Here is a 27,533-nt window from a genome sequence, read left to right as displayed (position 1 = left end):
CCTGTTTTTTCTCGGTACCAGTTTAGATCCAGTCTGTGCTGGTTGGACTGATGAAGATGAATTCTTCCGTCCATCCTTCGGGAAACCGGACCGACCCGGTTCCCTTCATGGCTTCAGGCTTTTGGACTCAGAACTGCCAACATTAAAAAAGATTAAAACTGAGAAAATAAAAATAAATGACATAAAAACGAGTCAGAAAAGAAACGAAACCGAATAAAGAAACAGAAACTAGAAATGTTATTGGAGAAACTTTTAATTTGACGTCTGAAGCAGGAAGAAGCTGAGATCATCTGATCATCGATCAGAAATGGACATATCGATCTGCATGAACCGTTGCCATGGCGACTCCTCTGGGGGCGGGGCTTAGGACAGAGGGGGAGGAGCCTGCAGATCTGATTCATTTACACTAAAAATTAAGCATTTTAATTGAACTTAGAGATGAAACTTGAAGTCCTCACTGTAAAACAAACAGCTTGTCGTCACAGAGGAGAACGGCTGACAGTTGACCGCCGTCCGTCTTCCTCGTCTCCTGCAGGACGGTTTCACATGTTCCCATCCAGCAGCTCTGACGTTTCATGTTTCAGGAAAAACAAACTAAAGTTTGAGTTTTTCCTGCAGAGGAAACATGAGAAACATCAGGCAGAAAAACGTCCAGCTTCACTCCGGCCTACATCTCCCACAATGCATTTCACAGGCCGGGTCGAAGCGTCACGGCGCGTCCACCACCGTCCGCTGAGCCTCGTACATTTTCCCGATGGACACCTGGACAGAGACACGAGGGACAAGTCAGCCACAGGCTGGAAAACTGCAGGAAAATCACAATTTGGATGGAAAAACAAGGAATTTAGCTAAATAAATAAGACTCAAGGAAATGATTTTAAATGAAATCATTTAAAGGGACCAAGGATGATTTTTTCCAATAGTTTGACATAAAAGTGATGGAGTTTCACATAAAAAGTACATAAACTGTACAGCTTGACCTCTACCTGTTGATAAAATATCGCATGTTAACGTTTGGCTGGTTCATATCGGAAATATATTCAATTTATTAGAGTGACATTGTAATATAACTAATTTAATTTTCATAAATATAAAAACGTTTTAAATATGATTTAAATACAAATGTTTCTAAAAATCTGAATGAAAAATAAACTGAAAATACTTTAAATTGTTGCTGATTTATAAGATTGAAAATCATATTTAATTAATGTCAAAGAAATATTTTCTAATTTACTGAATGTCAAAAATTAGAAACAGAAATGAACATTAAAGTGTTTCAATGTTTCCTCTGATCAGCAGCGAGGCGCCCGGTTCCTCCAGCAGGTGGCGCTGCAGCGCAGCAGAGAGCTGAGTGACGTCAACAGGCTGAACTCTGATGTCAAACAGGAGGAACGATGAGGAGGACAGCTGTGTGTGTGTGTGTGTGTGTGTGTGTATATGTGTGTGTGTGTGTGTGTGTGGTGTGTGTGTGTGTGTGTGTGTGTGTGTGTGTGTGAGCTCTCAGACGGCTCCGGCGGGTCGGAGCTCCAGAGAAAAGATTTTTACTTGCAAACAGAAAATGATGAAATGATCAGCTGTGACCTCTGCGTTGACCCAGTGACCTCTGACCTCATTCAGACAGAGTCTCTGAGGTCTGGAGACGAACGTTGATCTGTCACTGTGACAATAACTGGATGGTGATTCTGTCCCTCTGGTGTCAAATACTGCAGAATCAGACTGAGAAACATCTTGGACTCGAGCAGAAGGCGGAGGTTCACTGAGGTCAAAGGTCATCACCAGATTACATCAGCAGAGGGTCTGAATGAGGCCTTTAGGTTTCTGTGCTGAGTTCATCAATCTGAGCTGGATGGAGACGGAACCACAACAACCTGCCAGAGTGACGGCAGGATCTTTAAGAGTATAGAAGTTGTTACCGAAGGAAGAAAACTCAGTTTGGATCCGGCTTTTGGACCGGAACCAGAGCCTGTCCGGGTTTCTGACCGGAACCAGAAAATCTCCGGGTTTCGGACCGGAACCAGAGCCTGCCTGGGTTTCCTGCTCCTTGGTGTGTGTGGTTGTTCCGCTGCAGTGCCAGCAGGGGGCAGCGTCTCTCCATGCTGCTGCTCCTCTCTCGGCTCCGGCTCATTAATTATTCTGCAGTCAGCCCATTCACCCCCCACATGAATCCCCTCTTTCACTTTCTGTCTCTCTGCGTGGAGCCCCCCCCGCCGTGGAGCCCCCCCCCGCCGTGTGTGTGACCTCCTGATTGGCTGCGGCGCGGTGTAGTGGGGAGGGGCGGGGGGCGGCCAATGGGCGGCCGGGAGGCTCGGCTCTCATGTAAATTGTTGCGGCTGTGTCTCGTAACAAAGGGAAGGCCTCGCTCCGCTCCTCTCCTCCCCACATTTGTTCCTCTCTCTGCATCACTTCATCTTTTACTGGAGCTGCTGTCAGTTTCACCTCATGAATAATCAACGCCGAGTTGTGAAGATGGAACCGCCGCGCCGCGTTTGGAGGATTCAGGGAGGCTCACACTGCAGCCACCGCTTGACATTCAATTAAAGCTGCTGTGTGCAGATTTACAATGTTTCCTCAGAGCAGAAACCAGAACCGGACAGGGGCGGTTCTGCTCACCGGGCCGGGCCAGGCACCGGGCCGGGCCAGGCACCGGGCCAGGCCAGGCACCGGGCCCGCCTCCTGGCAGACGGTTCTGGAAAGCCGGCGTGTTCTGCTGCTGTCGCCGTCTCAAGCTAAGCCTCACAGATCCTGCAGGATTCTCCAACAAATCCAGTTTGTGCCTGCAGGAAGCAGAGCTGCAGCCGGTTCAGAACCCAACGGGTCCCTCAGAGGAGCCCGACCCGTAACCCCACGCTACAAATCAACAGAACCAGAAGTTATGAACTCAAAGAAAATGTTTCTACCACTGCAGCTATAGATCGGCCAAAGCAGATATCAATCAGATCGAAAAACACAAATCAGGACGTTTAAAATCTCAGGAAGTTGAAGTCACTACTACAGAGCGACTTAAATTCAATGAATCTGAGAACTAAACTGCTTAATCCCAGGAGATTAGAAGGATTTTATGCAGGAAAGTTTAAAAGAACAGAGATTAGAGGCTTAACCTCAAATTATTATCAGCTAATAAAGAGAAAAGGAGTAAAAAACCTGAAGAACTCGATTAAAGCCACGATAAAACCCAGTCAGAGTCGATCCAAAGGGAAACAAAGACATGAGTCTGACCTCTGACCTCTGAAAAGGAAACATCGAACATCTAATCCATGTCTTACTGGTTTTCATTGGTGGAAACCACTAATGAAAAAGCCTTCTGTGCTAACGCTAGAGCCATAACCACACATATTAGCCCCATCAACGCTAAATGCTACATCAACATGCTACTTAGCTAGAGCTAATGCTAAAGTACTGCATCTACATGCTGCATAGTAGAAGCTAATGCTAAAGCGCTACATCAACATGCTACATAGTAGAAGCTAATGCTAAAGCTCTACATCAACACACTACATACTAGAAGCTAAAGCTAAAGCGCTACATCAACATGATACATAGTAGAAGCTAATGCCAAAGCTCTACATCAACATGCTACATAGTAGAAGCTATTGCTAACGCTACATCAACATGTTACTTAGCTAAAGCTACCACCACAGCCTGCACCATGTGTCAGTGGCCTAGTATGTCTCCCTCTACAGGATTAAGGTTGTCACTACTCGCCCTCCTGAGCGCTTTGCGCTACAGGAAGTGATTCTTTGGACCAGATTTTTCACTCATGGTTTCAGTTCAAATTCAATCGATAATCAAACCTTCAACACAGACGTTGAGCTTCATTCAACTGAACTTTCATAAAATCTCAAACTATTGCTTTACCGTTTATCTCGAAAAGTTCATTTAGGGGAAGCTAAGTGCGCTAACTTAACTGAAATTAGCTGTACTATTAGCCACTGCTGCTAGTTTGAGGGGTTAGATGTGGTTTCAGGTGAAATTTAGACTAAATTTACCTGTAACCTTTAAATGCAGGTGAAATATAAGAACATTTCTAAAAAAAATCCTCTGAGAGCCCGACTTCCTCAGAGACAGAACCAGACGATGCGTTTTGACTCGAGCTCCTCTGAACGTCACGGCATCCATCCGCTCAGCTGCAGAAACCAGAACCAGTCGTGACCTTCAGTCCTCCCACCAGGCAGGAGGTGTGAGATTAACATCGCACCGCCGCTCTCAGGTGGGCTCAGGAGACACGGATCCTCAACGCAACACCCGGCCGTCTGACAGCCGCTCGCCGCAGAGCAGGCTCTGTGGATTTACCCTGGAAAAAGGCTCAGACGCCACAACCGCACCGGGCGGAGCCGCGATCTGGACGGTAATCAGCTGAGCTCCCAGCATGCATTTCATCTGAGAGGAGATCAGAGGGGTGGAAACACCGATGCAATTAGCTCAAACGTTTATTCATTCAGCGATTTAGTGGGTTTAAACTGAAAATGTTTCAAATTAAAGGTTGGATGTTTCTGCAGTAAAACCATCGATTTTAATTTTACCTCGTCTCTACTGTCACAATAAATGTTACTGATGATAAACTGTCACGATTAACAATAATGTTGTTTTAACAACATTTTTATAAAAAGCAAGAACTCCAAGATCAATTTCAATGCTAATAAACATTTAAAACTGGAAGACATTTTAAATATCCAAACAATAAAATGTATCATGAAGTTTCTAAACTGTCCATCAAAAGTTATGAAGATAAATCATGTAAGGGGAATTATTGGGCAGGTTTTAATCATCATGTGATTAACTGATGGTTAAACATGGCGGACGCATGGTGACCCGGGTTTGGTCCAACAGGATGTGATGTCAGCAGAGCTCCACCAGCACAGGAAACGGAAGACAGCGACCGCAGGACGAGAAGCTTCATCGCCAGAGGAAGAGGAGGAGCCTCTCCGACTGAAGGAATGAAAACCTTCATCAGTCTGTGGGCCTGCGGTGAACCCGGACCTGTCGGCCATCTTGGCCACGCGGTGGACACCCGGACCTGTCGGCCATCTTGGCCACGCGGTGGACACCCGGACATGTCGGCCATCTTGGCCACGCGGTGGACACCCGGACATGTCGGCCATCTTGGCCACGCGGTGGACACCCGGACGTGTCGGCCATCTTGGCCACGCGGTGGACACCCGGACCTGTCGGCCATCTTGGCCACGCGGTGGACACCCGGACGTGTCGGCCATCTTGGCCACGCGGTGGACACCCGGACCTGTCGGCCATCTTGGCCACGCGGTGGACACCCGGACATGTCGGCCATCTTGGCCACGCGGTGGACACCCGGACATGTCGGCCATCTTGGCCACGCGGTGGACACCCGGACACGTCGGCCATCTTGGCCACGCGGTGGACACCCGGACACGTCGGCCATCTTGGCCACGCGGTGGACACCTGGACATGTCGGCCATCTTGGGCCTGCGGTGGACACCCGGACGTGTCAGCCATCTTGGGCCTGCAGCCGCCCGTTTCTTGCTAATAATGAAACTTCCTGTGTTTTCCAAAGTGCCAGAGTTTCTGCTCTCCTCATAAATGATTCATGAACGTTAAAAGCGCTTCGGGTCCCGTTTGAAAAGCGGCGCCTTCCTCTGTATCTGTTTCTCCGTTTGACATTTACAGTCTCCTCTTCCTTTTTCCAATTCTTTTCTTTTTTTATTGCTTTTCATAAAGTTGTGGAGGAGAGAACATTTAGCCGGTGGAGGCAGAGCAGCTCCACATTAAACAGCCAGCCACCGCATCACTCATGCTTTACTCTTCACATCTAAACTCTCAGCTTTTATGAAGCAAAAATCTTTTTGTTGGACTTTATGTCAGAAATCCATCATATCTGCTGCTGGTTTCTGCTCTGCATCAGCGCCTCGGGGAAATGTTTCACTGTTAAGGTGCTAAAACCGAATGTTTCCTGTTGAGCTGCTGAGCAGCTGCACTGGTCGTTTATTTCTGACATAATCAGCAAAACGCAGCCGTAGAGTTTCATCTTCATCCACAGATCCACAAACTGAAACAAAAATGCTTAGATTCGTTTCATTTGCACAACATCAGAGTTTAGGAGACATGTTGCTAAAGACGCTAAACTTTTGTCAGGAGACCGAAGGAAAGATCAGGAGAAGCTAGGTAGCGGGAGACGCTAGGTAGCAGTAGTGGGAGAGGCTAGTTAGCAGATATACAAGGTGGCGGGAGATGCAAGTTAGCAGGAGGTGCTAGGTAGCGGGAGAAGCTAGGTAGGAGGAGAAGCTAGTTAGCGGAAGATGCCAGTTAGCGGGAGAAGCTAGGTAGGAGGAGATGATGGGCAGTGTTGGTGGAGGCTAGCATGTCTGGGATTCATAGTTGGACCTTTTGCATTTGCAACTTGATGTTTTATGAGTGGAAAATTACAAAACAATTTTACATTTTGACACCTTGTCTGAAGAACCGAGACAGAAGAGGGTTGAGGTCGATTGCTTCAGGGTGAGTTAGTGTCTCGGCTTCATGGTGGCTTCATGGTGTAGCAATGCGCTAGCAGCCTCCAACTACCTAAGTTAGAATTTCAAAATGGCTCCTTTCACATTTAGAAACTAAACTGTTGCTTTTCTTGTTAATATTTGTTCTTCAAATAGTTTTTCACATGTATACAGTGAAAGTATAAAAAGCACGCTTCATTTCCAGGATGCAGCTCTGTGTTCATCGTTGATGCTCCAACAGTCGAAACGACCAACATGTGAACACTTTAAAAAATGTTTAAATTGTGAAAACCTCTTGAACTGACGTGGTAAAGCCGCTGTCAATACAAAGACACCTTTGAGCTAACGGTATGCTAAGCTAATGGCTCACTGACCAATCAGAGGAAACTTCATGTGATCCTCCACAGTTTGAGAGCAGCTAGCCCAACTAGAAGCTCTCCTCCTCCTGCAGCACCGCTCTCAGGTTCTGTTCGGGTCTGCAACCAGAACCTCCCTGTGCTGCGTCTGGGTCGACTGGAAACCGACCGATGGGACGTCTTCACTTACACCCTGCTGCTGGTCAACCTTCAAACCTCCTTCCCGTAGGCCCCGCCCACTCAGGCGTTGGCCAATGGCAGCCCAGCTGGTGAACGTGAAGAATCTCCTGGGAGGAACAGAAACTTCCAGCCCAACTTGCCTTAATGAGGAGTTTCTTTGAAAACCTGTCGTTCCTGAACCTTAATTTCCTTCTGCAGCGAACGCTCCTTAATTAGAGACCGAGGCGAACCGCACTTACACACCGGAGCATCCAGCTCAGAGTGTGTGTGTGTGTGTGTGTGTGTGTGTGTGTGTGTGTGTGTGTGTGTGTGTGTGTGTGTGTGTGTGTGTGTGTGTGTGTGTGTGTGGAGTTCCCTCGCTCATGGCCGGACTCCTCTGATCTCCGTTTCAGTCTGATGAAGCCAAAGGCAGAGCGAGGAAGAGGACGAAGGGGATAAATTGCCAGCTTGTTATGCCTCCATTGTTTCGTCCTTCTCCCGTCTTTTCCTCTAATTTACGGTTTTACTCTGTGACTGAATCTGGAAAGTTTCCTCAGATGTGAAGCATCTTTCCTCTGATGCAGCGAAGCAGCAGATTTACAGAACGATTCGACCTTGAACTGACCTCCCTCTCATAGGAGAGCCAGATCCTTCATCCATCGGTTTGTAAAGATCACAGAAGAAAAACTCAACATCTGGTCCACTGCTGCTCTCTAGCGCCTCCTACAGGAGGCTCAGGTGTTTCCAGGCTGATCTCAGTTAAAACCATCATCAGTTCACACTGAACTGATTTCATCTTCCCAGGTTGACACGACGCCACACAGAAACGCCACCAGTAGCTCCTCCCCTTTCGGCAGAGGCTCCGCCCACATGGCAGATCCTGGACGAGTGTTCAGGCAAAATAAAGGGAAAAGAGATGTGTGTGGAAAAGAAGGCTGTGTAAGGCTGGTGGTGTTACGGCAGTCCAACAAAGGTCAAAGGTCACAGCAAGAAGCCACAATGGAAGCTGTGATAAAATGGCAGCTAAAATGTAAGCTACGCTAACATAGAAGCTGCACTAAAATGAAGCTATGCTAGGAAGGAGTCACATGATCTCTCCTTAAGCTTCAATAAACTTGTTTACTGAATGGAAGATAAAAGTTTCTTCAGTTTATTCAGTTATTAGTTATCAGGATTATTGACGAAATGTAAAATGTGTTTTTCCACAGCGAGGTTAAACAGATTGAAGCAAAGTGACATCGTTGCATGTGAACTGATGAATCCGTTCACATGCAACAGAAAACCGATGGAGACGGATCATCAGACGCACAGTTCAGTTCAACGAGCCTCTGAATAACCAGCCGGATGTTGATGCCAGCAGAGAAACGGCAGCACCGTTAGAGCTGCTGCCCCCGCTTCGTTTCGCTGAGCTTTTCACTGCCAGGAGTCACTTCCTGTCATTAATTATGTTATTATTGCAGCCGGAGGAAAACCTTCACCACATCAATGCAACGAGTGGCGAAAACAAGCAGCAGTCACTCTGGGACGACACAATCGATAGGAAACGTGCTGAAGAGAGGCGGAGGAAGCTGACCGGAGCAAACAGGAAACAGACAGGAAACAGACTGGAAACAGACAGGAAACAGACTGGAATACACTGACTGAAAACAGGAGGCAAAGGGAGCAGAAACACAGATCCTCCCCTCGGCTGCTGAGTTTCTCATGTCTTCCCATCTTCTGCTGATGTCAATGAAATTGTTTCGCTGTTGTGGTGTGTCCACTAAATAAGAAATAAAATTAAAATCACAGTAAAATCAGCTTGTTAATGCGATAAATTATTAAAAGTCATGACAGTGAAGGATGAGACATTGTCTGTCAGCCAATCAGAGGCAGCGTCAGCGTCCGATTGGAGGTTGATCCAGGTCGCTGGGGTCAAACCAACTCTGCAGGTCCAGCTGGTATTTCAGGCATTTCAACCCAAAACTGACTGAAGAAACAAACCAAGAGTTTTTTTCCCAGCAGTCACTTTAACCAGACTCCAGTCCATCGGTCTAGTCAAAGTCCAGTTGGGTTGGTGAGGTGTGAATGCCAAGTGACCTCTGACCTCTGGGTTCGATGGAAGTGAACTTTGATTGGTTTGAATGTGAACGCCAAGCGGACCAGAGAGAGCTCCAAACCAAAAGCAGGAAGTTACTACAGCAGGGCATTCTGGGTAACCAAAGCTAACATGTTAGCCTAGCGCTAGCAGCAGAAATGGCTCCTGGTCTTCAGCCAAAGACTAAAGAGAAATCACTAAACTCTGACGCCGCCATCTTGTTTCATCTGGTGAAACAGGAAGTTGCTCTCAGCGTCCTCAGAGGTTTTAGTGTCGTTTCCTGCAGTGGTTGTTGGTGCAGCGCCCCCACAGGCCAGGAGGGGAACAGGCTGGTTTGGGTCAGAACCACAGCAGCTGCAGGTGGAGCAGATGTTCTGGTTTCAGTAGAACCGGGTCAACCGGACCGTCAAGGGGAAAAAATGGAGTTCATATAAAAGTAAAGAGTTTAAAGCTTTTGTTCTTTGTCCTTCACATTGGATGAGGAGCTTCAGAACCTCGTCGAGTTTCCTGATGTTTTTCAGCTGCTGCTGAGATGAAACCCGGTCAGGTGACTTCCTCCTCCTCCTCCCCACCGACTTCCTGCTCCTGGTTCGCCGCCACCCTCCGGTCCCGTTGCATTCTCCAGTCAATGAATTTCATCATGCGTGTCGAGGAGGAGGAGGAAGCAGATCCACGTTGCATCAGTTCCAGATTTCTAAGAATAGAAGAAAAAAACAAACGGAAGAAATGCGCCGAGGAGGAACAGAAAGCAGATGCTGCAGCTCTGAAATCACATGTCGTGTTTATCACATTACATCATCTCTAACAGCTTCAGCACAGATTACATCAGCTACGCTTTACATACCAGGCTGAGGTTTCATCGATCAGCCAGGAAACTGGTAAAGCTGAGAGGAGTTCGGCCCACAGAGCAGCGCTCGATGTCATGAGGAGACATTTTTACAGCTGATCTGCTCAGAGACCTCAGCAGTCAGTTTGAAATACAAACTTCAGTCAGAGGGTAGAAACTGCTGGTTCTGGGAGAACCGGAGGAGGATCTGACGGATGCCGTTCCTCTCCCGCTGAGCGCAGCGCTCATTTCTCTGCATTAGACCTGAAACGTGTCGCAGGAAACGCAAAACGCTCCCGATGGAAATCAGAAGGGAAATCAGAAGACTTCAGTCTGAAACAGACGTTTGTCTGCCAGCAGATGAGACTGACATGTTAAAAGTAACAACATGTCCCAGAAGTTACTGTGACGAACGATGACAAATCAGTTTAATTATGGTTCAGGTCTGGTCTATTGGAGCTGACAGACGGGCCGAGCAGAGACGTCCCCAACACGGGCCGAGCAGAGACGTCTCAACACGGGCCGAGCAGAGACGTCCCCAACACGGGCCGAGCAGAGACGTCCCCAACACGGGCCGAGCAGAGACGTCTCAACACGGGCCGAGCAGAGACGTCCCCAACACGGGCCGAGCAGAGACGTCCCCAACACGGGCCGAGCAGAGACGTCCCCAACACGGGCCGAGCAGAGACGTCCCCAACACGGGCCGAGCAGAGACGTCCCAACATGGGCTGTGATTCTGGACTGCAGCTTCAGTCTCTTAAACGCCTCATTCTCCCTCTTGTGGCCGTCAAACCGTTTGGATCTGATGGTGTTGCTATAGGTCAGAGCTGCCCAAAGGTCATCCAAAGGTCATTTATGGCCCTGACTTTATTTACGAAGGACAAACAACAGGTTAGTGATTTTAGCTTCTGGTTTTATCTAAATCTCTTTACTGGGACAGAACAACATGGCCGCTCCTCACATCTGGTTTCAGGAAGCCGGTCCTTCAACTCCAACCCTGGAGCTCTGACCTTCTGACCTGTCGGTCCGACCGGACCTCATCTGGTCAGCACCGCCTCGTTTCACAGATAATCTGGATGATGATGATGATGACGAAGGGTCTGCAGCCATAATGAAGTCCAGAGAAGCTGCTGCTCTCTCCACCTGCTACAGAGGAGGAGGAGGACGACGAAGGTGTCAGCTTTCATCCAGCTGATCAGCTCGCTAACACGGTTAGAGCTAACAGAGCTAACTTTGTTAGCATACAGGCGTCTGCGGTGGAAATACCAGAACCTTCAGGACGTTGCAGAAACAGTACAGGAGGAGGAATAGGAGGAGGAGGAAGAAGAAGAGGAGAAAGGAGGAGATGACGCAGAACTCATGCCGGGCGCTGCCCTACTTTTCTCCTCCGCTACTGGATCAGGCTTCCCCAGAACCCACCGGGTCCCCAGTCGAGCAGAACATCGACATTTCTCCTAGCGTTGCTCGATGAACACGGTTTTAGGATTCATTAATCTGTTGACCGAAACGCAACGAGAAAACTGAGTTCAGAGGTTCAGGTAAGAGAACAGAAAGCACATTGGTTAGAACCATAAAGCAGGAAGTGAAACTAAGTGCATCCTCACTGCTTCCTCCTGGTTGAAGCATGAAGCAGAACCAAAATGGCCGCCTGGAAGGAGGAACTCTTCTCTCCAGAACAAGATGGCGGCAGGACTGAAGTCCACTGAGCTGCATCAGGATGGAGGAGGAGGAAACATCATAGCCCACAGAGGAGACCAGAGATGATGGACCAGAAACACCTGAGGAGGAGGAGGAATGATGCTGTGGGCTTGTGAAACTCTGTCTGTCGCTGAGTAGATCATGATCTGCGGCAGCTGATAGGGACAAACGGATGATGCAAACTCCGAGACACACAATGCAAAAAAAAAAAACAAATGCAGCAGAATAATGTTGAGAATGGAAAAAAGTATAAAACAGCCCAAACTGACTCCAGTAAATGCAGGTCCTCCAGACCACTAGGGGCGTCACCTGGGACCAGACAACCAGGAAAGACGGGAGGAAGAAAAAGCTGCGTTTGGTTGGTTGGTTGTAGGTTTTGGTTGGTTGGTTGTAGGTTTTGGTTGGTTGGTTGGTTGTAGGTTTGGTTGGTTGGTTGTAGGTTTTGGTTGGTTGGTTGGTTGTAGGCTTTGGTTGGTTGGTTGTAGGTTTTGGTTGGTTGGTTGGTTGGTTGGTTGTAGGCTTTGGTTGGTTGGTTGGTTGTAGGCTTTGGTTGGTTGGTTGTAGATTTTGGTTGGTTGGTTGGTTGTAGGCTTTGGTTGGTTGGTTGGTTGTAGGCTTTGGTTGGTTGGTTGTAGGCTTTGGTTGGTTGGTTGGTTGTAGGTTTGGTTGGTTGGTTGTAGGTTTGGTTGGTTGGTTGGTTGTAGGCTTTGGTTGGTTGGTTGTAGGTTTTGGTTGGTTGGTTGTAGATTTTGGTTGGTTGGTTGTAGGCTTTGGTTGGTTGGTTGTAGGTTTGGTTGGTTGGTTGTAGGTTTTGGTTGGTTGTAGGCTTTGGTTGGTTGTAGGCTTTGGTTGGTTGGTTGGTTGTAGGCTTTGGTTGGTTGGTTGTAGGTTTGGTTGGTTGGTTGTAGATTTTGGTTGGTTGGTTGTAGGCTTTGGTTGGTTGGTTGTAGGTTTTGGTTGGTTGTAGGTTTTGGTTGGTTGGTTGTAGGTTTTGGTTGGTTGTAGGCTTTGGTTGGTTGGTTGTAGGCTTTGGTTGGTTGTAGGCTTTGGTTGGTTGGTTGGTTGTAGGTTTTGGTGGTTGGTTGTAGGTTTTGGTTGGTTGGTTGTAGGTTTTGGTTGGTTGGTTGTAGGTTTTGGTTGGTTGGTTGGTTGTAGGTTTTGGTTGGTTGTAGGCTTTGGTTGGTTGGTTGTAGGTTTTGGTTGGTTGGTTGTAGATTTTGGTTGGTTGGTTGTAGGCTTTGGTTGGTTGGTTGTAGGTTTTGGTTGGTTGTAGGCTTTGGTTGGTTGTAGGTTTTGGTTGGTTGTAGGTTTTGGTTGGTTGTAGGCTTTGGTTGGTTGTAGGTTTTGGTTGGTTGTAGGTTTTGGTTGGTTGTAGGTTTTGGTTGGTTGGTTGTAGGGTTTGGTTGGTTGGTTGTAGGTTTGGTTGGTTGTAGGCTTTGGTTGGTTGTAGGTTTTGGTTGGTTGTAGGTTTTGGTTGGTTGGTTGTAGGTTTTGGTTGGTTGTAGGCTTTGGTTGGTTGTAGGTTTTGGTTGGTTGTAGGTTTTGGTTGGTTGGTTGTAGGTTTTGGTTGGTTGGTTGTAGGCTTTGGTTGGTTGTAGGCTTTGGTTGGTTGGTTGTAGGCTTTGTTGGTTGTAGGCTTTGGTTGGTTGTAGGCTTTGGTTGGTTGTAGGTTTTGGTTGGTTGGTTGTAGGTTTTGGTTGGTTGGTTGTAGGTTGTGGTTGGTTGGTTGTAGCTTTGGTTGGTTGTAGGCTTTGGTTGGTTGGTTGTAGGCTTTGGTTGGTTGGTTGTAGGCTTTGGTTGGTTGTAGGTTTTGGTTGGTTGTAGGTTTTGGTTGGTTGGTTGGTTGTAGGTTTTGGTTGGTTGGTTGTAGGCTTTGGTTGGTTGTAGGTTTTGGTTGGTTGTAGGCTTTGGTTGGTTGTAGGCTTTGGTTGGTTGTAGGTTTTGGTTGGTTGGTTGTAGGTTTTGGTTGGTTGTAGGCTTTGGTTGGTTGTAGGCTTTGGTTGGTTGTAGGCTTTGGTTGGTTGGTTGTAGGTTTTGGTTGGTTGGTTGTAGGCTTTGGTTGGTTGTAGGCTTTGGTTGGTTGTAGGCTTTGGTTGGTTGGTTGTAGGTTTTGGTTGGTTGTAGGCTTTGGTTGGTTGTAGGCTTTGGTTGGTTGTAGGCTTTGGTTGGTTGGTTGTAGGCTTTGGTTGGTTGGTTGTAGGTTTTGGTTGGTTGTAGGTTTTGGTTGGTTGTAGGCTTTGGTTGTTGTAGGCTTTGGTTGGTTGGTTGTAGGCTTTGGTTGGTTGGTTGTAGGTTTTGGTTGGTTGTAGGCTTTGGTTGGTTGTAGGCTTTGGTTGGTTGTAGGTTTTGGTTGACTGTAGGTTTCGTTGCCATGCTCTGTGATTGCTCCAGTTTCTGCATCAGTGGCTTTGAGATGTGAGCAGCTGCTCCTTTCCGCATCCAGTTCAGGTGTGACATTAAAACTGATGTAAACACGGTACCAACAAAGGTCAGATTTATTACGATCTAGTTAAATGTGCATCTGAGCTGCAGGACGGCGACGCGCTGAGCAGGTAGCCGCTGCATGGCGGCGTCTCCAGGCTGAGCAGGTAATCAGTTTAACCTTTACAGAACAAACCAGGACGAAGGCCACCAGGTAGTCTTCATCATGTTTAATATTACAGCCCAGAGACAATCGCTGCTTTGAAATGTTTAATCAGAAACGACCAGCTGAATGTTCCCCGCCGCCTTCTGGGGCTGGTTCTTGGCGGGTCCTGGTTCTGGTTCTGCTCGGCGGTGGGACTGATGTGTTGAAGCTGCAGATGCTGAAGGAGTTAAAGTAAATAAGTTTCTCCTCTGATCTGCAGATTCACGTCTATATTCTGCGTCTCATTTCTGTTTTAAGGCCTGCTTCCTGAACTGGCACTCATTACAGAGAGCAAACTACTTTAGCTGCTGCTCTACAAACAGAGGCGGCTCTGCAGCTGCAATCCATCATCTTACTCCCTAACGAACTTACGAAGGCACAGCGGCTCACGCAGCCTGAGGGACCTTCAGACACAATTAGGAACAAACTCAACTTTTTAACAGAGCGGGGAGCGGCGGCGGCGGTGCGCAGGAGCGCCAGGACGCCCACGGGCGCCAGATCAGCTACCGCCACACGCCCACACTGGACACCAACACAGAGACCTGGAGGCCGTCACGCTGCCGAGGTCACGCTGCCGAGGTCACGCTGCCGAGGTCACGCTGCCCTTGGAAGCACAAAAACATCCCCTGATGTTCATGGATTTGTGTTGGATGTTTAGGTCTGCATTTCCTCCTCTGTGTTCTGCTGCGCTGCCTCTTTAATGCGCCGCCTGGATCTGGACTCAGCGGAGGAAACCTGAAGCCACAGTATGGATTTCTGCTGCGGCCGTAGTATCTGATGCGTCGTAGCGGCGAGCGCCTTCCTCCGCTGTAACGTCTGACTCAGCGTGGGCGAGAAGGTAAACACGGAGCCATGAGGCGTCAGGAACCGATTCTCCAGAAGTGAAGAGTTACTACAGTATGAAACTCGCTGCTGTTCATTCAGGACCAGGAACAAAACTCCACTTCCTGGTTTCATTACCCAGAAAGAACTTGGAATTTATTCTATATTCAGTTTAGTTGGATTCCTGTTAATGTTTAACTGATTGATTTATTAAAGGCAAAAAAACTACAAACCAACCTGTTCAAGTGAAAAATATTCACCCTGTCAGCCTGGTTACTGGTTAATATGGCTGAACTTTGAACTTTCAGGACGTTTGATTTTTATCATTTCCATCGTTTTCTAATGCGATTCTTCAAAATGTGTTTAAAAATGTTGATTTTAATCAGTAAATGAATCAGACTGCCTCAATAAAATGTAAAAATGGGATGAAATGCAGATTTTCTTGGTGAAAAGGTTCGATATGAGTCGCCTGGTGAGTGAAGGTGGCTTTGGTCGACCCGGTTTCAGATCGGGTCGGATGGATCCAAACCAGAACATCTGAAACGCTCAACAAGCAACATGAAGCATCACAGACCGACCAAGCATGGTGGTGGCTGAGTCATGCTGAGGGCCTCGGAGATCTGGAACATGAGCAGATCTGTTTCTAGCCATGACGGTCCCAGCATGACGGGCCCAGTATGACGGTCCCAGTATGACGGTCCCAGTATGACAGGCCCAGTATGACGGGCCCAGTATGACGGACCCAGTGTTGCCCCAGTAGAACCAGTGAGTGTGTTTACTGGTTTCATGGTGCTGTTGCATTCAGATCGTTTCTCTGCTGCGATAAATAAAACATCGGAGCAGCTGGAGAAAACCTCATGATATGGGAGCTGCTCAACCTGCCGCCACCAACAGGCGGATGGAAAATACTGACAGATAAATATTATCAACATTCAGCAAACACGACCAAACACACACCACCATCAGGCATTTCTCCAGCTCTCCCAGTACAACCAGTAAACCAGAACAAACTGGGTTTCCCCGTTTCTGATGTTTTGGTTTGGGTCCCGCTCCTCGTTATCCTCCCTCTCTGGCTGGTCTACAGCGCTACTGTTACCATGACCACCGGGTTCGGGAGGGAAATGTCAGCATGTAAATGTGATAGTTAACGTTGACTGCAGACAAAACGGGACGAAGACGTAAATGTCAAAACATTCATGGGATTGGTTTAGACGGCAGGAATGAACTGAGCTTCCAACCTTTCTACACTTAGAACAAAAAACAATTTGCACAAACCCAAACCGCCTCTATAGACCCCAAAACCGCTTCTATAGACCCCAAAACCACTTCTATAGACCCCAAAACCACTTCTATAGACCCCAAAACCACTTCTATAGAACCCAAAACCGCTTCTATAGACCCCAAAACCACTTCTATAGACCCCAAAACCACTTCTATAGACCCCAAAACCACTTCTATAGACCCCAAAACCGCTTCTATAGACCCCAAAACCGCCTCTATAGACCCCAAAACCGCCTCTATAGACCCCAAAACCGCCTCTATAGACCCCAAACCGCCTCTATAGACCCCAAAACCACTTCTATAGACCCCCAAACCGCCTCTATAGACCCCAAAACTGCCTCTATAGACCCCAAAACCGCCTCTATAGACCCCCAAACCGCCTCTATAGACCCCAAAACCACTACTATAGACCCCCAAACCGCCTCTATAGACCCCAAAACCACTTCTATAGACCCCAAAACCGCCTCTATAGACCCCACAACCGCCTCTATAGACCCCAAAACCGCCTTTATAGACCCCAAAAACCGCCTCTATAGACCCAAAACCGCCTCTATAGACCCAAAACCCACTTCTATAGACCCCAAAACCACCTCTATAGACCCCAAAACCGCTTCTATAGACCCCAAAACCGCTTCTATAGACCCCCAAAACCACTTCTATAGACCCCCAAAACCACTTCTATAGACCCCAAAACCGCTTCTATAGACCCCAAAACCGCTTCTATAGACCCCCAAAACCACTTCTATAGACCCCAAAAACCGCCTCTATAGACCCCAAAACCGCTTCTATAGACCCCAAAACCACTTCTATAGACCCCAAAACCACTTCTATAGACCCCAAACCACTTCTATAGACCCCAAAACGGCTTCTATAGACCCCAAAACGGCTTCTATAGACCCCAAAACCACTTCTATAGACCCCAAAACCACTTCTATAGACCCCAAAACCGACTCTATAGACCCCAAAACCACTTCTATATACCCCAAAACCACTTCTATAGACCCCAAAACCGACTCTATAGACCCCAAAACCACTTCTATAGACCCCAAAACCACTACTATAGACCCCAAAACCACCTCTATAGACCCCAAAACCGCTTCTATGACCCCAAAACCGCCTCTATAGACCCCAAAACCGCCTCTATAGACCCCAAAACCGCTTCTATAGACCCCAAAACCACTTCTATAGACCCCCAAAACCACTTCTATAGACCCCAAAACCACTTCTATAGACCCCAAAACCACTTCTATAGACCCCAAAACCGCCTCTATAGACCCCAAAACCGCCTCTATAGACCCCCAAACCGCCTCTATAGACCCAAAACCACTTCTATAGACCCAAAACCGCTTCTATAGACCCCAAAACCGCCTCTATAGACCCCACAACCGCATCTATAGACCCCAAAACCGCCTTTATAGACCCCAAAACCTCCTCTATAGACCCCAAAACCGCCTCTATAGACCCAAAACCACTTCTATAGACCCCAAAACCACCTCTATAGACCCCAAAACCGCTTCTATAGACCCCAAAACCGCTTCTATAGACCCCCAAAACCACTTTCTATAGACCCCAAAACCGCTTCTATAGACCCCAAAACCGCTTCTATAGACCCCAAAACCACTTCTATAGACCCCAAAGCTACTTCTATAGACCCAAAACCGCTTCTATAGACCCCAAAACCACTTCTATAGACCCCAAAACCACTTCTATAGACCCCAAAACCGACTCTATAGACCCCCAAAACCACTTCTATATACCCCAAAACCACTTCTATAGACCCCAAAACCGACTCTATAGACCCCCAAAACCACTTCTATAGACTCCAAAACCACTTCTATAGACCCCAAAACCACCTCTATAGACCACAAAACCGCTTCTATAGACCCCAAAACCGCTCTATAGACCCCCAAAACCACTTCTATAGACCCCAAAACCGCTTCTATAGACCCCAAAACCGCTTCTATAGACCCCCAAAACCACTTCTATAGACCCAAAACCACTTTCTATAGACCCCAAAACCGCCTATAGACCCAAAACCGCTTCTATAGACCCCAAAACCACCTCTATAGACCCCAAAACCACTTCTATAGACCCCAAAGCTACTTCTATAGACCCCAAAACCGCTTCTATAGACCCCAAAACCACTTCTATAGACCCCAAAACCACTTCTATAGACCCCAAAACCGACTCTATAGACCCCCAAAACCACTTCTATATACCCCAAAACCACTTCTATAGACCCCAAAACCGACTCTATAGACCCCCAAAACCACTTCTATAGACCCCAAAACCACTTCTATAGACCCCAAAACCACTTCTATAGACCCCAAAACCGCCTCTATAGACCCCAAAACCGCCTCTATAGACCCCAAAACCGCCTCTATAGACCCCAAAACCACTTCTATAGACCCCAAACCGCCTCTATAGACCCCAAAACCGCATCTATAGACCCAAAACCGCTTCTATAGACCCCAAAACCGCCTCTATAGACCCAAAACCGCTTCTATAGACCCCAAAACCGCCTCTATAGACCCAAAACCGCTTCTATAGACCCCAAAACCGCCTCTATAGACCCACAAAACAGCCTCTATAGACCCCAAAACCACTTCTATACACCCCCAAACCCACTTCTATAGACCCCAAAACCACTTCTATAGACCCCCAAAACCGCTTCTATAGACCCCAAAACCACTTCTATATACCCCCAAAACCGACTCTATAGACCCCAAAACCGACTCTATAGACCCCAAAACCGCCTCTATAGACCCCAAAACCGCCTCTATAGACCCCAAAACCGCCTCTATAGACCCCAAAACCACTTCTATAGACCCCCAAAACCGACTCTATAGACCCCAAAACCGACTCTATAGACCCCAAAACCGCCTCTATAGACCCAAAACCGCTTCTATAGACCCCCAAAACCACTTCTATAGACCCCCAAAACCACTTCTTTAGACCCCAAAACCGCTCGTATAGACCCCAAAACCGCCTCTATAGACCCAAAACCGCCTCTATAGACCCAAAAACCGCCTCTATAGACCCCCAAAACCGCCTCTATAGACCCCAAAACCGCCTCTATAGACCCAAAACCGCTTTATAGACCCCAAAACCGCCTCTATAGACCCCAAAACCGCTTCTATAGACCCCAAAACCGCTTCTATAGACCCCCAAAACCACTTCTATAGACCCCCAAAACCACTTTTATAGACCCCAAAACGCTTCTATAGACCCCAAAACCGCCTCTATAGACCCCAAAACCGCCTCTATAGACCCCAAAACCGCTTCTATAGACCCCAAAACCGCCTCTATAGACCCAAAACCGCTTCTATAGACCCCAAAACCGCTTCTATAGACCCCCAAAACCATTTTATAGACCCCAAAACCGCTTCTATAGACCCCAAAACCGCCTCTATAGACCCCCAAAACAGCCTCTATAGACCCCAAAACCACTTCTATAGACCCCCAAAACCACTTCTATAGACCCCAAAACCACTTCTATAGACCCAAAACCGCTTCTATAGACCCCCAAAACCACTTCTATAGACCCCAAAACCACTTCTATAGACCCCAAAACCGCCTCTATAGACCCCAAAACCGCTTCTATAGACCCCAAAACCACTTCTATAGACCCCAAAACCACTTCTATAGACCCCAAAACCACTTCTATAGACCCCAAAACCGCTTCTATAGACCCCAAAACCGCTTCTATAGACCCCAAAACCACTTCTATAGACCCCAAAACCGACTCTATAGACCCCCAAAACCACTTCTATATACCCCAAAACCACTTCTATAGACCCCAAAACCGACTCTATAGACCCCCAAAACCACTTCTATAGACCCCAAAACCACTTCTATAGACCCTAAAACCGCCTCTATAGACCCCAAAACCGCTTCTATAGACCCCAAAACCGCCTCTATAGACCCCAAAACCGCCTCTATAGACCCCAAAACCACTTCTATAGACCCCAAAACCGCTTCTATAGACCCCAAAACCGCTTCTATAGACCCCAAAACCGCTTCTATAGACCCCAAAACCACTTCTATAGACCCCAAAACCACTTCTATAGACCCCAAAACCACTTCTATAGACCCCAAAACCGCCTCTATAGACCCCCAAACCGCCTCTATAGACCCAAAACCACTTCTATAGACCCCAAAACCACCTCTATAGACCCCAAAACCGCTTCTATAGACCCCAAAACCGCTTCTATAGACCCCCAAAACCACTTCTATAGACCCCCAAAACCACTTCTATAGACCCCAAAACCGCCTCTATAGACCCCAAAACCACTTCTATAGACCCCCAAAACCACTTCTATAGACCCCAAAACCACTTCTATAGACCCCAAAAACCACTTCTATACACCCCAAAACCGCCTCTATAGACCCCAAAACCGCTTCTATAGACCCCAAAACCACCTCTATAGACCCCAAAACCACTTCTATAGACCCCAAAACTACTTCTATAGACCCCAAAACCACTTCTATAGACCCCAAAACCACTTCTATAGACCCCAAAACCGACTCTATAGACCCCCAAAACCACTTCTATATACCCCAAAACCACTTCTATAGACCCCAAAACCGACTCTATAGACCCCCAAAACCACTTCTATAGACCCCAAAACCACTTCTATAGACCCCAAAACCACCTGTATAGACCCAAAACCGCTTCTATAGACCCCCAAAACCACTTTTATAGACCCCAAAACCGCTTCTATAGACCCCAAAACCGCTTCTATAGACCCCCAAAACCGCTTCTATAGACCCCAAAACCACTTCTATAGACCCAAAACCGCTTCTATAGACCCCAAAACCACTTCTATAGACCCCAAAACCGCTTCTATAGACCCCAAAACCACTTCTATAGACCCCAAAACCGCTTCTATAGACCCCCAAAACCACTTCTATAGACCCCCAAAACAGCCTCTATAGACCCCAAAACCACTTCTTTAGACCCCCAAAACCACTTCTATAGACCCCAAAACCACTTCTATAGACCCAAAACTGCCTCTATAGACCCCAAAACCACTTCTATAGACCCCAAAACCACTTCTATAGACCCAAAACCGCCTCTATAGACCCCAAAACCGCCTCTATAGACCCCAAAACCGCCTCTATAGACCCAAAACACTTCCATCCACCCCAAACCACTAACATTAAGCCAAACGTTTCATAAACCTGGCTGGGAATGTTGTCCCCGTCCTCCTCTGGGATTGGCCGAGAAGCTGCGGTCGTTATGGGAACAAAGTGAGCGCTGGCGGGCGATTAGCCTGCAGTAATGAGCCGACAGGTGGTCAGTCAGAGCGCAGGTGTTCATCTGTATTCACAGCCCCCTCTGGCTCTGAGACTGGACCAGAACCGTCCAGAACCGGGAACACCACCTCAACCTGCCTGTTACAGTGAGAGTGTGTGTGTGTGTGTGTGTGTGTGTGTGTGTGTGTGTGTGTGTGTGTGTGTGTGTGTGTCACACCTGTCTCTGAATCAGCGCCAGCATCTGCTCTCCCTCCTCCATCAGCCGCTCCACCGTTTTTGGATCTTCCACTTCCCTGTTGGCCCTGAAGGCATCACGAACACGCCGCAGTGCATACGTCCTGCAACACACACACACACACACACACACACACACACACGCTGTGGTTTCATTTATAATAAGGAAAGGCAGGCCAACGAGCGGAGAGGGAGGGAAGCAGGAGCTGCTAAGCCCTGGGAGGAGTTCAGGAGCAAACAGCCGACCAGAGGTGGAAACAGCTCCACACTAAACCAACAGGAAGATAAATTAGAGCCAAACAAACCTCAGGGCGGCGCAATAAAAAACAACAACCGCTTATTTATTTGTTTTTCTGCTCCTCGCATATAAAGAAACCTGCAGCAGCACAAAGAGATGCTGCTGATGAGCGAGCGCCGCAGCGGGAGCCGCTTCCTGCTTTATGAGCACAGTATCCCCCAGGACCTGAGGAAGAGGAGGATGAAGGCTCAGCAGTGACACTGCGGCTTCAGTCGGCAACGCAACGAGATGCAGCAACCAGCCAATCAAAGAGCAGCAGGCCAGGTACTGAAAACCTGGAGGTCATTAATAGCATCAACCTGGGGAGAATAAGATGGGATGGACAGCCTGACCAGCGGACATCCTGTTGATGGACAGAACAGGGATGTTCTGTCCCAGCAGGGGAACTCGGATTGGACGGGTTGACGGACATAGTGAGTGATGGACAAATTAATGGATGGATGGACTTTAAGTTGAGTCGATGTTTTCATTGCTGCTGTCAGAACATCTTGTTTCTGCAGAAACTAAAAGTGTTTCTGAGGCCTGGAGTCCAAAGACAGACTGGAGAGATCCAGATTAGAGTCTGCCTGAAGAGAAGGAAACCAGAAAGACGCGAAGGACGGATCAGAGAAAGAACTGATAGTTACTGTTGTATCTGTATTTATTAATAAGCAGCAGCAGCTTCTGTACCTGTCAGCTCATTGAGGGAAAACCCGACAGCCAGAGACTCCAGACAGTGAATGACTGAACGGCGTGTTTGTGAGAGAGTGAGTCATCCTGTCACGGGAACTTCAGAGGGAAATCTCCTCTCTGATCTTCAGACGAAGAGACAGGAAGGGAAGAGGAGACGAGGAAAGGAGGCGAGGAGACACTGAGACTGGATTTTCACAATCACTTATTCATCACAAAGTTTGTCATCTTGGTGATAAGTTGGCAGTTCTTAGAGCATCCATGCAGCGTGGAGGATGCTGGGTGGAGGGTGGTGGGTGGAGGATGGTGGGTGGTGGATGCTGGGTGGAGGATGCTGGGTGGAGGATGCTGGGGGGAGGATGGGGTGGAGGATGCTGGGTGGAGGGTGGTGGATGCTGGGGGAGGGGTGGGTGGAGGATGGTGGGGGGAGGGGTGGGGGGAGGGTGGGGGGAGGGATGGTGGGTGGGTGGGGGGGGGGGGGGGGGTGGGTGGAGGGTGGGGGTGGGGGGGGTGAGGGGTGGTGGGGGAGGATGCTGGGTGGAGGGTGGTGGATGCTGGGGGGTGCTGGGGGGTGGATGCTGGGTGGAGGGTGGTGGATGCTGGGTGGAGGATGCTGGGGGGTGGATGCTGGGTGGAGGGTGGTGGGTGGAGGATGGTGGGTGGAGGATGCGGGGGGAGGATGCTGGGTGGAGGATGGTGGGTGGAGGATGCTGGGGGGAGGATGCTGGGTGGAGGGTGGTGGGTGGAGGGTGGTGGGTGGAGGATGATGGGTGGTGGATGATGGGTGGGATGCTGGGGGGAGGATGCTGGAGGGAGGATGCTGGGTGGAGGATGCTGGGTGGAGGATGCTGCAGGTGGAGGATATTTTAAGCAGGGAAGTAAAGACATCAGGAGGAAAGAGAGGAGAGACAACAGCAGGATTTAGGACACCTGACAGTCGGGTTGTTCTTAATTACGATAATTCCTCCTTTCCATTTAGAGATCCAGTACATTATAGTAACCAGGAAAACATCATTCCTGAACCCAGTGGGTACCTTGGTTGGTGGTACAGTTAGGGTGGAGCTTCTGGCATTACTCAACACATCCATTGATTGGGACAGAAAAGGTCACGTCTGTCGTTGCTCTTGTTTGACGATGCGTTTGGTGTTTGAGTTCAACCCCTTTTGGTTAACAGTCAGGCTTTTTAAAGCTCAGTGATCGGTGATCTGTGAGAAACCCAACCCTACGTAAAGCCACTCTCCGCCTCATTGGCTTGAACTTTTCCAGATTCTTCTCCATTAGCAGATCAGTTCCTCCCTGTTTTCAGTAAATCACTACACTGACGGCTGACCCTGTTAGTTCATTGGTCACTTTAGACTTCAAGCATCTCAACACCCAATGGCCGGCGGACATCTTGTCTGCCGTCAAAAAGCTTTCTTGAGGTGGAAGAGTGTGTCCTTGGTGAATGTGCATCAACTCTTAGAGCAGAATGATTTCAGCGGGAGAGTCTCTTCAGAAACGAGCAGCGGTGAAGATCCAAGGACCGGTGGTCAACGTTCTGTCAGTGGAACTACGCAACATCGGTTTGCTTTGGTGTGAATTTCATTCCTTGTTTTCATAAAGTTCAATCGCCTTGGCTAGAACCAAACCACACATTAATCAGACGGAGTGAGACTTGATAAAGGAGAAGCAGCTAAAGACTAAAGTCTTCAAGTCCCATATTTGATCTAAGCCAGCAGATCAGCTATGATCCGAGACAACTTCAGATGTAACAGATCAATCACTGTTCATCTGTAAAACCAGGGAATGTTGTTCACTTTTACCAGGAGTCGGTACTTTGGTTTCAGGTCTGCCTGACTTTGCAGAAAACACCACAGAGCTGGAAATGAAACAGTTTGTATTTACTATATTCTGCCTGTCCACCCTGAGCCGACCCAAAGTGCTGAGGTTCTGCTCTCTGCAGAACGCTCTGCTGCTCATCACCTCACTGTTTAACTTTCCTGTGCAAGATCATGAATGTTTCATCTGACTTCTGTTGGTTTCCGTGTTTTCTCTGGTTGACAAAACCTTCCAAAACTCAGGCAGAGTTTTATTCCAGGAAGAGCAGCGAGCGATCGGCTGCCTGGCTGTTAGTGCAGCATCAACAGAACAGCGCCGGCAGCAACGTCTGGCATATTCAGGTCACTCCACAACAACCTGGAAGCTCACAGGTACGGCTCAGAGCAGGAGCAAATCACTCCCACACGCTGCGCTGCTCTGCGCTGCGCTGCTCCCCGCCAGGACAGAGCGGCACTTTGTGTATCAAAGAGGAGGCGCAGCTCAGAGAGGATGGAGATGTTCACAAGCAGCGGCTCCATGCTAGCATTTTATCAGGAGTCTGACGCAGAGACAAGAGATGTCAGTAAAATAGAAATTTTATAGCTTGATTTTAATACGATTCATATTTTTTTATTTCCACTCTGATGTGGGAAATTCCTGAAAAAATGTTATTTTACCAGACACTTTGAAGAGGCTCTGATGCGATCCAGAACATTTTGACTTGTTTCCTTGCAACTGAACCTCGACTAAAATATTAGTGAGGGAAAAAAATGGCTGATTCATAAAACTGATTAGCCAGAAGTCATGACCTTGTTCAGCAGCTCCACAGCAAATGCTGTGATCTAACACACAAGAACCAAGTTACAGCGAATAAAGCAAAATGAACACACTAAAAAATAATAACAGGAATATAAAGCTATCTACACAAAACAAGAAGAGAATAAATTTAATTTTTTTTCCCTCCTAAACACTCAAAGTACACAAAAATATGTATTTAAGTGCTGAAAAAGTGGATTGTTCATAATATGTCTCCGTTAAATCTGCCTCTGTTTTCCTGGGATTGTAACGTGTTTGCTACCACTAGGTGGCGATAATGCCCCAAGTTGTCAAAGCTTCGAAACCTCATGAAGACGTAAACCCAACAGGAAGCCGTCCTTTTATGGCTGATAGAATAAAACTATGCTTTATTGTCCCTCAGTGGGAGGTTTCAGCTTTATCTCATTCACTACGACTCAACAATATTTCAAGTTTTTATGGTTATGAAGATGCTGAAGTAAATCCCAGATCAGCTGACTGGCCGGTTCTGCTCCAGATAAAGTGGTCCACAGGTCGGGTTGTTCCAGAACCCAGAACCTCCAGAATCACCACTCTACCAAGTCCACTCAGTCAGAACTGAACCTCGGATCTCTTGTGATCATTTCACAGAATTTACACAACGAAGATAAAGCTTCGTTTACAGAAGTAAACTGACGACATTTTCATATTTTAATTGGGGAAAAGCTTCTAATTTTGACAGAACGCCTAAACAGCTGGAGTCAGCTGCAGTTGTCATGCCAGGCCATCAGATGGTGCTGTGATTTTAGCATGTCATTGAACACACATGTGCTTTTGACCCTTAGCTTCACCTCAGTCACCCAGCTCCGATGAACCAAGCGCCCATGTAAACCAAGCTGTGCTAAACTGAACAGGTCCAGTATCAAGATGCCACCTGTCGTTGCTTTTGTTTCTATCAGAGTACCTCACACCTCCAGCAGGTGTTACAGAAAAGTTTCACTTGATTCCTCGTTTCAAATCGTCCTGGTGTCAGAACCTCCAGCCACTGGAGAACCAGAACATAGAAGACTATGTGAGATCCAGTTTGAAATATCCAGATTTTTAAAATGTAGTAAGCCCCGCCTCCTGACAAAGTTCGGAAAATGTAACCAAAAGTGGGCGGAGCCAAGAGCCACAAAGGGAAGTGGCCAAATTGGAGGCTGATTGAAGCATGTTAAGGTTTGCCACTTTATCACAATATTCAACTCTTCAGACCCTCTAGAACTTTTTTTCGTCATTAAAACCGACTAGAGACAAATCTAGCAACATTTCTCTTATATGAGATTGGAGACTTTTCTGGTTTTATACCCGAACCAGAGCTGTGACGTAGACTTTAAGATTGAACCGCTGGAACCAATTGGAAAACTGCAATACCACTGTTCGTCCCAAAGAGGGCAGCACTAAGACAGCTTCGAGACAAATATTGCATAGTTTTAAAAAAATGACATACAAAAATCCTATTTAAACAGGAACATAAAGATAGCGCCTTCAAAGGCCAATGTAGACAGTTAATCTGCGAAAAACAATGTTGATTTGGAGTTACTTTGACTGGAGGATTTGATCCATATCTCGAAATAAAACATCAATAGTGACGTTAGATTTAACAAACATTATGATGTAAACTATTTAAAGCAGCAGTTAATTCACCACGACCTGAACACCATCAGATTTAAAACGTGTTTTAAAGCTGATGTTGTGCGCATTAATGTATGCTCACATTGATGGTTTAAACTGCCAGAGCTCATGTTAGCCTGGAAACTGAACCTTCAGGTCTCCTCCAGGACATCCAGCGTTTCATAAACACTGAGCTGCTCCATGTAAACGCAGCGGCTAGCTGCGTGTTTAACCACTGACAGGCGGTTTAAACCGGCCGGAAAGACCGCTCACACCGCCGACAGCCCCGGACTCACCTGTAGTTGTAGGAGGGGAACCTGCTGCTCTCCTTCAGCATCATCTTGTAGAGAGAAATCACCTGAGACCGAGTGGAAGCAGCCATGATGCTACACAGTGCGCGTCTCCGTCCCTCTTTCCGTTTGAGCTCCAGGACCCTTGTTTCTAGGCAACCAAGTCGTGCCTGAATAGAAACAACTATTTCAAATTGTATGTTAATCATAATTTGATTATTTGTTTTATATTAGAGAAACTTTGGTTTAAAATGGA

The 27,533-nt window shown here is 47.6% G+C and overlaps 1 protein-coding gene across 1 annotated transcript; it reads right to left on the bottom strand.

Moving 5' to 3' along the window:
* Nucleotides 1–235: 235 nt before the first annotated feature.
* On the bottom strand, nucleotides 236–27,410 carry LOC129355224 (LYR motif-containing protein 4A-like). The gene is made up of 3 exons (XM_055024758.1): nucleotides 27,284–27,410; nucleotides 21,780–21,900; nucleotides 236–762 (listed from the first exon to the last, which is right to left on the bottom strand). The coding sequence occupies exons 1-3, from the start codon at nucleotides 27,367–27,369 to the stop codon at nucleotides 709–711; spliced, it is 261 nt and encodes an 86-aa protein (XP_054880733.1). The 5' UTR covers nucleotides 27,370–27,410; the 3' UTR covers nucleotides 236–708.
* Between the last annotated feature and the right edge of the window lie 123 nt (nucleotides 27,411–27,533).

The sequence above is a fragment of the Poeciliopsis prolifica genome, unplaced genomic scaffold, assembly GCF_027474105.1.
Source record: "Poeciliopsis prolifica strain line A6 unplaced genomic scaffold, Auburn_PproV2 SCAFFOLD127, whole genome shotgun sequence".
In the NCBI taxonomy this organism is placed as follows: Eukaryota; Metazoa; Chordata; class Actinopteri; order Cyprinodontiformes; family Poeciliidae; genus Poeciliopsis; species Poeciliopsis prolifica.
Note: the sequence above shows the minus strand (reverse complement) of the source record. Positions and strands in the feature narration are given on the sequence as shown.